The 10,872-nt window shown below is 41.8% G+C and overlaps 1 protein-coding gene across 1 annotated transcript in view; it reads left to right on the top strand.

The window, feature by feature from the left end:
* Positions 1-2,175: 2,175 nt before the first annotated feature.
* Positions 2,176-10,872, top strand: part of LOC137522481 (histo-blood group ABO system transferase 2-like) — a 160,489-nt gene continuing 151,792 nt past the window's right edge. Inside the window, exon 1 of the mRNA XM_068242546.1 lies at positions 2,176-2,417. Coding sequence (XP_068098647.1) covers positions 2,353-2,417 — 65 coding nt within the window. The 5' untranslated portion in view covers positions 2,176-2,352. The remainder of the gene's footprint in view (positions 2,418-10,872) is intronic.

The raw sequence follows: 10,872 nt of genomic DNA, 5'->3' as shown, positions 1-10,872 counted from the left end.
ATAGGTAATGTATACTTTAAATGGGGCACATTTACATTAGGGGGGTACAGTGTTGGGGGTTTTGTCGCGTTTGTCGGGAAATTGCACGCCATTCCCGCCGCGCACACGATTGAGCAAGTCTGCCCAACATCTCGTCCCGAAATTCGTTGCATGGCATGGTTGGTACATCATGTACTTGGCGGCACCGATTTTCATACAATTCGATTATAATGATCGAATTGGATGGTCGATCGGCCACCAACTCGCCTGATGTATGGCTCCCCTTAATCAAGCCTGACAGCCATTTTGCATTATAGAACACTTCATCAGAAGCTAATAGTATGCACCCATCCTATTAGCCTCTGAGGAAGCATTATGTAACATGAAACGGCTGTCAGGCTTAATTAACCCCCACTGCATACCACGATGTCCATCTAAAACTGTGATTAAATACGGTGACCATATGTCCCGCTTTACCTGGGACAGGTCCCGGATTCAGGGTCCCCTGTCCCATCCTGCGCCAGGTCCCGGTAAACGTCCCGCTTTTAGCCGCGGGACGTCCCGGCCGCGTTATTTTCTGCTGAAATGTTGCCCACTGTGTTTATTTTCTGCTGAAATGTTGCCCACTGCGTTATTTTCTGGTGAAATGTTGCCCAAATTGAGTTTGTTTTCTGCTGAAATGTTGCCCAAATTGCGTTTGTTTTCTACTGAAATATTACCCAAATTGCATTTGTTGTTTGCTGAAATGTTGCCCACTGTGTTATTTTCTGCTGAAATGTTGCCCACTGCTGTGTTATTTTCTGCTGAAATGTTGCCCACTGCTGCGTTATTTTTTTGCTGAAATGTTGCCCACATTGTGTTTATTTTCTGGTGAAATGTTGCCCAAATTGCATTTGTTTCTGGTGAAATGTTGCCCACATTGCGTTTGTTGTCTGCTGAAATGTTGCCCAAATTGCATTTGTTTTCTGCTGAAATGTTGCCCAAATTGCGTCTGTTTTCTGCTGAAATGTTGCCCAAATTGCGTCTGTTTTCTGCTGAAATGTTGTCCAAATTGCGTTTATTTTCTGCTGAAATGTTGCCCAAATTGCATCTGTTTTCTGCTGAAATGTTGTCCAAATTGCGTTTATTTTCTGGTGTCTGGGGTAACTGTTGCTGCATTTATTATTTAATGGTCATAGTTGGCTATATTTGCTGCTTTGGGGCTACATTTGCTGCTTTGGGGCTACGGTTACGCTCCGCCCATACAATGTCATGGCCACGCCCATTTTTTCGGTGCGCCGCGAATGCCTCCCGATCTCCCCCCCCCCCGCATTTTTCAGCTTTTACCCCCCAAGGTTGGACCCAGAAAAATCTGGTCACTGTTTATGAAAGGTGCAATTGCATAGCCAGTGTCACACTCCACTCTCCACAAGTGCCTGTGTACTTAGGAAGAACCGCTTGTTTAAGATTTTCCAACAACCACCAAACTGGGAGGGCCCCCAAATTCATGGATCTGCCTGGGGCCCTATTTGGTATTAAAGGGAACCTAAAGCGTTTTAGTAAACAGAAAAAAAGGAGTTTTACTTACCTGGGGCTTCTACCTCCCCCCTGCAGACGCCCTGTGCCCGCGCTGGTACTCACTATCCTCCGTTCCCCCGCCGTGGCTAAGTTTCGATTTCCCCGTGGTCATTCGATGGCCACACACACCTATCCCGTCAGCGGGAGCATCCTGCGCAGGCACACTTGCGGCTTTCGTTTAGGTGGAAATAGCCGAGCCCAACTGGATCCGCATCCGATTGGGCACGGTTATTTCTGTCTGAACGAAAGCCGCAAGTGCGCCTATGCGAGGCTCTCACAGGATTCTTATAATCCTGCAGCCCGCACACTTTGGGGGGGTTGCCTAGCGCTGGATCGGGGCTGCAGGAGAAGAGGAGGGAAGCCTCATTAGGATCCAGAGGCAAGTACCCCACAGGGGATGATTTTTTTTTTTTTTTACAGGTTCCCTTTAAATATTGCTTCCCTACGTTACTTAAAAGTTTCTAGTAAAAATTAAACCTAGCTTGAATGGTGCTCACTGCTCAGCTATTCCCGTGCAAGTCACGGCAGGAGAAATGTTATCTGCTCTGCATGTAGCCAGTGTGTTATGCACTCCCACAAGGGGTTATTAATGGGTTGTACAGAGCTCTTCCTCCGGATCCAGCATCAGGAAACACACAGGGAGACTTCAGTGTGTTTCTGACAGTTCATCCATTACTGCCCACTAGGCTTCACGTTACAGCTATAGCAAGCAGTAGAGAGCCGTCACAGTTATGTTCTCCTTATGAAGATGTTTGCTTGACTGCAAGGGATTGTCTCATCATTGGGTGATAACGCCCAGGAAAGCTGCAGTACGAAATGCCTCATAAATCGTACATCATCGGAGCCCTGGCCTTTCTCACGCTCTTTATCTTTGGCATTTGGTAAGTAACTTCGTGATTTGCACTCAAACTATCACAAGCATTGTGCATACTGAAACCACTGAAATGTGTACAATAATAACGGTATCCTTTCATTTTAACACAGACCACGCTGCAGCCAGGCATTGATCTAAGATGTATCTATGTGTTTTGCGTCCTATGGAAGAAAATGATTTTTTTTTTTTAAATTTGCAGCATGAAATTTCACGATTTTGCAGCGATTTGTGATTTCTCGTTCAAGATCGCAATCACCGACAAAATGCTGCATGCAGCACGTTTGTGATCTATGCTGCAGTAAGAATGATCTCATAGGGATACGTTAGTAACAGCGATCTGCTGATTGTCGGCAATTAGCAAAGCACTGAAAAGCTTTGCTAACTGGCCACTAAAATTTTAATTTCTAGCAAAAAATCATTTGAGAAATCAGATAATTCCGATCGGAAGAAAAATCGTTCTCTACACCATCAACAAACCAATCTTTCCTTACTATCGATTACAACAGACAAATCCAAATTTTGGTTTGACGAAAATCCAATCGGACGACTATTTTTATAATCGTTCATAATCGATTGTACCCATCAACGGAGATTATTTACAACCATTTCTAATCGCTTGAACAATTTTTAGCTAGAAATTGGACCGTTGGTTGCCAAGACGCACCCCAGTGTGAACCAGCCCTAAAAACATGTTATTGCATTACATTATATTTTAGAAGTCTGTAGGTGCAATTTTGAGATGTATACACAGAGGATGATGTATTAATACAGGTGTAGAGAACTGGAGCAACTATACAATTAGTGGCGGTGCAATAGGGGGATGCAGCAGTAGTGACCATACCAGGGCCCCTAGACCAGAGGGGCCTTCCTTCAACCACTTTATTAGCTCTTTATTGGTGCTAGGCTGGTAATGATCACCTCTATAAGGCCTTTTTTCCATGAACTGTTTACAGGCAGTGAAATGCCTCTCAAATTCTCACAACTGCTTGCTGCTGCTTGGTAACTGCTCACTGCTGCCTGGCAATTGCTTGCTGAGCACACAGCTCAACAGTTCGTGGAAAAGTGCTTTGATTAGTTTTATCCATTAATAAGACTGTTTTCCTCCCCAGTCTACACCTGTAGACATTGCAGCTGGCTGTCCTAGGCAAGGGCTTGGTTCTCCATATCAATTGTTGTGTAGAGAAGCTTGAGGCTAGGTGCCAAACGCTGCATTTTTGCTGCTAATGGAAGTCTATGGGCTGCATGAAAAAACACATATGCGTTTTGTATGCGTACGTTTTAAAAAATGCTGGTTTTCTTGCATACTATTCAAAAACGCATCAAAAATACACATAATGAAAGTCAATGGGAACTTTTGTATGCGTTTTTCGTGCGTTTTATATGCGTTTTTTTTTTTGAAAAAAAAAAGGTTTTGTGATGTATTTCCGAGTGATTTGCATAAAACATAAAAATGCATGTTTTGTATATGCGATCCTCAAACTCGTAAAAACGCACACAAAACTTTAGAAAAACGCATATGCGGAAAAAACACAAACGCATTAAAATCCCCCACGAAAAACCCCCGCACGTGACAGAAAACACGACCTTTTGCGCTCTTATGTGTGCACCCAGCCTCAGGGGGCTCAATGTAAAACTGGCACTGGGGTCCAGAGATCCTAAGCTCCGCTACTATAAACAATCCCTGTTTCACCGCATGCGGGCTCCCCATAGCACATAGTTGAAAACACATGCGATTCTGCTTAGTGTGTTCCCTGCTTTGTTTTCTCTGATGAGCTGCTCCACTTTCATATTTTAGTTTTTACTGTACAAATTCAGCTTTATTGAAAGTCTCTTGTGTGGCATACCTTTTATAGTGAACCTTAAAGAGAAACTCCAACCTAGAATTGAACTTTATCCCAATCAGTAGCTGATACCCCCTTTTACATGAGAAATATAATGCTTTTCACAAACAGACCATCAGGAGGCGCTGTATGACTGATTTTGTGCTGAAACCCCTCCCACAAGAAGCTCTGAGTACCGGGATACTTTTGGCAGTTTGTTACAATGTAACAAGGTTCACAGACAGGAATTAGCTGTTTACAGCTGCCTCTAACAGCCAAAACAGCTAGGAGCAGCTTCATAACCTGCCCACAGTAAAAATGTCACCATGTAATAAATGTCAGAATGTAAATCGGGGAGAGGAAAGATTTTACAATGAGCAAACACTGACTGAATCATTTATACATAATTATGGTAAAAAATGAAGCACTTTTTTTTACTACATTATTTCCACTGGAGTTCCTCTTTAACTGAAATGGAAAAAAGAAAAGTTTTTAACTTACCTGGGGCTTCTACCGGCCCCCTGCAGACATCCTGTGCCAGCGCCAGGACTGCACTTGCAGCTATATATAAACAAACACATCAGCGACCCTTGAGCCCCCATGTACAGTTGTTTATACACTAGACGTGGCCAGGGGTTAAAGTGAACGTTAACAACTTTAGCAAGAGGGCTATGGAGGCTGCCGTATTTGTTTCCTTTTAAAGTGAAACTCCAGACTAAAAACCTACTCAGTTGGCAGCAACTGGCTTGGTGTTTTTTTTTTTTTTTTTTTTACAGCATCAGAACTTTGTTTTTCTTACCCAAGCCTCATTTTTAGCTGCACAGAAGAAAACTGCCCAGGCGTTCTCCCCTGATGCTGTGCAAAGCATGATGTGATTTCTGATGTTGTTGTTGTTCTGCTGTTTTGGCACAATTTTTTTTTTTTTTTTCCCCCTTCTGAATTTGAGATTTGAAGCCAAGCGTGCGCAGCTGTGTCTCATGCTCCTTGTCACCCCCCTTTCAACCAAAGAGATGGCTGCCCCCATGAAAAAGATGGCTGCCCCCATGAAATCACAAACATTTGCCTGTCCTTTTAAAACGGGGTGTGTAAGAGATAATATCTATTTTACTCAACATAACTAATGTAACTTTTTCATTATTACTGGTAAACTTTTTTATTGAGAAAAAAGTAAGCAGAAACATAACATCATATATTAAAAGAAGCATGACATATTACAAAGAATGGCTGAGGTCAAATGACTTAGCACAATATAGAGGTCTAGCGTAACTCTCTGACATTTACATAACCCTTGGGGTAGTCAGAGATGGCTATTGATAATGCACCGGTCTGACGGCTACAGTGGGCTAGAACGAACCCCCGTCAGTCAGGAAGAGAAACAAACATCCTTGGTGTAACGGTAATTCTGACCATTATGTATAACATAAGTAGACGATTAGTTATGTGGTAAACTAGATATATATAACATATAGAGTAAGAGTAGCTGCATGTAGAGATGTACACATTATTACTCCTAAAAAAACAAAGTAAAAGAAACAATTAACTTATAATTGTACAACATCATAATAGAATGATCCCATATGAGATAATGGCCCATATGCAATTCACTTCTCCTAGGTGATAACTTTTTAACTTGTCAATAAAATGCCTTTTAAGCCACCAGCATGCAAGAAAATACTCCAAAATAATTTTAATAGTACTTTCTCAAGTACTTTTTGGTACTTTTTTAGTTGAAAAGTGACGGAAAGTTACTTTAAATTGAAGATGAAAAATTATCTCCTAGGAGAAAACTCAGGTGAAAAAGTAAATTGCATATGGCCCAATATCTTTAACCACTTGAGGACTCAGCCTTTACCCCCCCCCCCCCCCCCCTTAAAGTGGAATATAACCCTGCATTTCAACTTTGCTCTAAAACATTATTTACAGTATATTATATGCAACCCGCATTTTTTTTTTTTACTAGACCAGCATTGGAAGGGTTACACACAGCTTTAAAGTTCCTTTAGATTTCTGCAGACGCATCCAAAGCTGACATAGATACATTTTGTTTACATAAATGTATCTAAGTGTTGAATGTGACTCCTCTCTCTGACTGAGGAGCTGGAGAACAGCCAAAGAGTGTGTAACATTTATAACTTGTTACATTCTATTTAGTTAAAATGTATCTATCGGAACTTTAAACCTCTGTGTTTAACCCTTCCAATGCTGGTCTAGTAAAAAAAATGCTGGTTGCATATAATATGCTGTAAATAATGTTTTAGAGCAAAGTTGAAATGCAGGGTTATATTCCGCTTTAAGGACCAGCGCTGTTTTTTTCCATTCAGACCACTGCAGCTTTAACGGTTTATTGCTCGGTCATACAACCTACTACCTAAATGAATTTTGCGTCCTTTTCTTCTCACTAATACAGCTTTCTTTTGATGCTATTTGATTGCTGCTGCGATTTTAAGTTTTTATTATATTCATCAAAAAATGACTTTTTTAACTTTCTGTGCTGACATTTTTCAAGTAAAGTAAAATTTCCTGTACATTTGAGCGCGAAAGTTATTCTGCTACATGTCTTTTGATTAAAAAAAAAAAAAAAAACATTCAGTGTATATTTATTGGATTGGGTAAAAGTTATAGCGTTTACAAACTATGGTGCCAAAAGTGAATTTTCCCATTTTGAATCATCTCTGATTTCTCTGACTACCTGTCATGTTTCATGAGGTGCTAAAATTCCAGGATAGTATAAATACCCCACAAATGACCCCATTTTGGAAGTTTTAAATCAGGATGATACCATTTATTGCCTAACTACAAATTAATAAGAATAAACAAGCTTTCGGCCTTGCAGCCTTCGTCAGGTTTACATCCTGTTAGTTTGCAAGCTGGTGGTACAGACAGCTTATATACATGCAACATCAAAAGGGAAAACAGATATTTTTTTCAAGCATAAATACGTCAATAAGATGCCTTAATACGAACAGACCATCTAAATGGGGTAAGATAAGGATCCTTGTTTACTCCATTGCTCACAGACCTGGTATTAGGATTGACCCAGAGGTATCGTAAAATCTTAGTTCACAAGTTCAGCTAGAGTGGCTGAGACAGTTCATATATCATCAATCTCATACCAATATAGAAAGTTGTTGTCCTTATTCAAACCCTTCTGCACAGCTTTGAACCAATTTATAAATTTTGTTTCTGCTATTAATCGGTCATTTGACGTTTTTGAAGCCGCCCTTCAGGGCAGTGACACGAAGATCATCCACGCTGTGTCCGTTGGACCGAAACGGTACAATACCCTACTGCTACCATTTTGGAAAGAAGACATCCTAAAGTACTCACTAAGAGGCATGGTGAGTTCATAGAAGATTTTATTTTTTTGTCACAAGTTAGCGGAAAATGACACTTTGTGACAAAAATAAAAGTTTCAATTTCTGCTAACTTGTAACCAAAAAAAATGAAATCTGTCATGGACTCAACATGCCCCTCAATGAATACCTTGAAGTGTCTACTTTTCAAAATGGGGTCATTTGTGGGGTGTGTTTACTGTCCTGGCATTTTGGGGTGCTGAATTGTAAGCACCCCTGTAAAGCCTAAAGGTAGTCATTGCACTGTGGGCCCCTTAGCGCAGTTTGTCTGCAAAAAAGTGTCACACATATGGTGTGTCACACATATGTAAGTAGTACAATGTGTTTTGGGGTGTATTTTTACACATGCCCATATTGGGTAGGAGAAATATCTCTGTAAATGACAATTTTTTTTTTTTTTTTTTTACGCACAATTGTCCATTTACAGAGAGATTTCTCCCACCCAGCATGGGTATGTATAAAAATACACCCCAAAACACATTGGACTACTTCTCCCGAGTAAGGCGATACCACATGTGTGCCACTTTTTTGCACCCTAACTGCGCTAAGGGGCCCAGAGTCCAATGAGTACCTTTAGCATTTCACAGGTCATTTTGAAACATTTGGTTTCAAGACTACTCCTCACGGTTTAGGACCCCTAAAATGCCAGAGCAGTATAGGAACCCCACAAATGACCCCATCTTAGAAAGAAGACACCCCAAGGTACTCCATTAGGAGTATGGTGAGTTCATAGAAGATTTCATTGTTTGTCACAAGTTAGCGGAAAATGATTCTTATTGTTTTTTTTTACAAACTGTCATTTTCCGCTAACTTGTGACAAAAAATAAAATCTTCTATGAACTCGTCATACTACTAACGGAATACCTTGGGATGTCTTTGTAAAATAGGGTCATTTGTGGGGTTCCTATACTGCCCTGGCATTTTAGGGGCCCTAAACCATGAGGAGTAGTCTACAAACCAAATGTCTCAAAATGACCTGTGAAATCCTAAAAGTACTCATTGAACTTTGGACCCCTTAGCACACTTAGGGCTTGATTCACAAAAGAGTGCTAAGTGTTAGCACGGCCGTTTTCGCGCGAATTTTCGCATTGCGCGCGATCGCGAATTTTCGCGCGAAACGCTAACGTTTTCGCGCGCAAACGCGAATTTTCGCGCGAAAACGATATCGATTTCGCGGTAAAATTCGCGTTTGCGCGCGAAAACGTTATCGTTTCGCGCGAAAATTCGCGATCGCGCGCAATGCGAAAACACTTAGCACTCTTTTGTGAATCAAGCCCTTAGGGTGCAATAAAGTGCCACACATGTGGTATCGCTGTACTCAAGAGAAGTAGTACAATGTGTTTTGTGGTGTATTTTTACACATACCCATATTGGGTGGGAGAAATATCTCTGTAAATGGACAATTGTGTGTGTAAAAAAAAAAAAAATTGTCATTTACAGAGTGATTTCTTCCACCCAGCATGGGTATGTGTAAAAATACACCCTAAAACACATTGTACTACTTCTCCCGGGTATGGCGATAGCACATGTGGCACTTTTTTGCTGCCTAACTGCGCTAAGGGGCCCAACGTGCAATGACTACCTTTGGGCTTTACAGGGGTGCTCACAATTTAGCCCCCCCACATGACAGGACAGTTAACAAACCCCACAAATGACCCCATTTTGGAAATAAGACACCACAAAATATTCGGTGAGGGGCATGGTGAGTTTATAAAAAAAAAAATATTTTATGTCACAAGTTAGCAGAAAAGGATACTTTGTGAAAAAAAAACAATTTATGCTAACTTGTTACAAAAAATAAAATCTTCTATGAACTCCCCATGCACCTCACGGAATACTTTGAGGTCATTTGTGGGGTCTGTCCTGGCATTTTAGGGTCTCTGCAATCATTAAATGTATGGCCAGTATTTCTGCTATACTCCTTATATTGGGCATACAGGTAATGCATTCTGGGCTGAAAGGAAAAATGAACGGCAAACATCCCTTCATTCGCATCAATCAATGTGGATGAACAAATATCTGCCAAAAAATGTGAAAAAAAAAAAGAAAGAGGGGAAGGCGTCCGCCTGGACATAGGAGCTGCCACCCCAAAAATCCAAACCCACCAGCTCGTATGCCCAGGCAAACCTGATTTATTCATCCACATCGATCGATGTGAATGGAGAAATCATTGCTTGAGTTCTTTTTTGATACAAAGTGCTTGCCAAAGCATATGAACCCCAACACTGCTCCTCGGCCCATATGCCTCGGCAAACGTATCTTTCTTTCTTTTTTTTTTACTGTGGAGGAGAAATCTCATCCTACAGCGCTGCATGCACCGATTTTATGTGTAACCTGACAGAAGCACAATGCTTCTGTCAGGATGCACCATCAGTGCTGCAGCTGATTGGTCGGTTGGAAAAAAAGGAGGAGGAGGATTAAGATTAACTTTTTTAAACTTTATTAAATATGTTCAAACCAAACAATAACATTGGTAACCAAACATTAACCTTTTTTGCTTACTTTTTTTTTTTTTTTCTTGCGATCTGAGGACAAACTTCTCCTCCTCCATGGGTCAATGTGCAAATCGCACAGATATGTGGCGAAGTACATTATGCATTCTGTCCCAAGTGAAAGGAGAGGTTTCTGGCAGGCCAGTGTATTTGGATCTCTCAAAACCTGATGTTTGGGTTCACACTGCATACTGGCCTATCCGGTCGGTCGAGCCCGCCGCACCGTCTCGCCCAAAACAGACCTTCAGGGAATACCACAAGAGTAGCATTCGGCCTAGTAATTAACTGCGTCGCCGTAGACTAACATGACTTCCGGGCCGACCCAAATTGCTGCAGAAGCCACGCAGTAACGTAGGCATGCACTAGCGTTAAGTCAAGCACTACCGGCGTAGGGGGGGACCGCAAAGTGTGACACTTGCTAGGCAATTTGCCCTAACGCATCGCGCCAGTGTGAAATAGCACTGAGAGACCCTTGTGTGCCTACTGCTGTGTCTGTAGTTCCCCAGGTTCTAAAAGTGTGCCTTCTTGTGGTACCTCTCATAACACTCCCCTAGGCATAGGCCAGGCTGGTCAGGACAGGAGGGACAGTAAACGGGGGGTGTCATGCCTTATTCCAGCCTTGCTGCAGACACGACATCTTTTTCTGGGGTTGAGTTGGGGTACTGGGAATCGGGTAGGCGTAATGCCTTCCATGCAGCCGGCTAGTTGCATTTGGGGGTTGGGCTCTGGCACCTTCTGGATAGAGGAGTGCCGAAACGATCTTTTCCTGGAATTGAAGGAAAGATCCAGTTCTCCCA

Source organism: Hyperolius riggenbachi, chromosome 6, assembly GCF_040937935.1.
Source record: "Hyperolius riggenbachi isolate aHypRig1 chromosome 6, aHypRig1.pri, whole genome shotgun sequence".
NCBI lineage: Eukaryota > Metazoa > Chordata > Amphibia > Anura > Hyperoliidae > Hyperolius > Hyperolius riggenbachi.
This window is presented reverse-complemented; position numbering and strand designations above follow the sequence as displayed.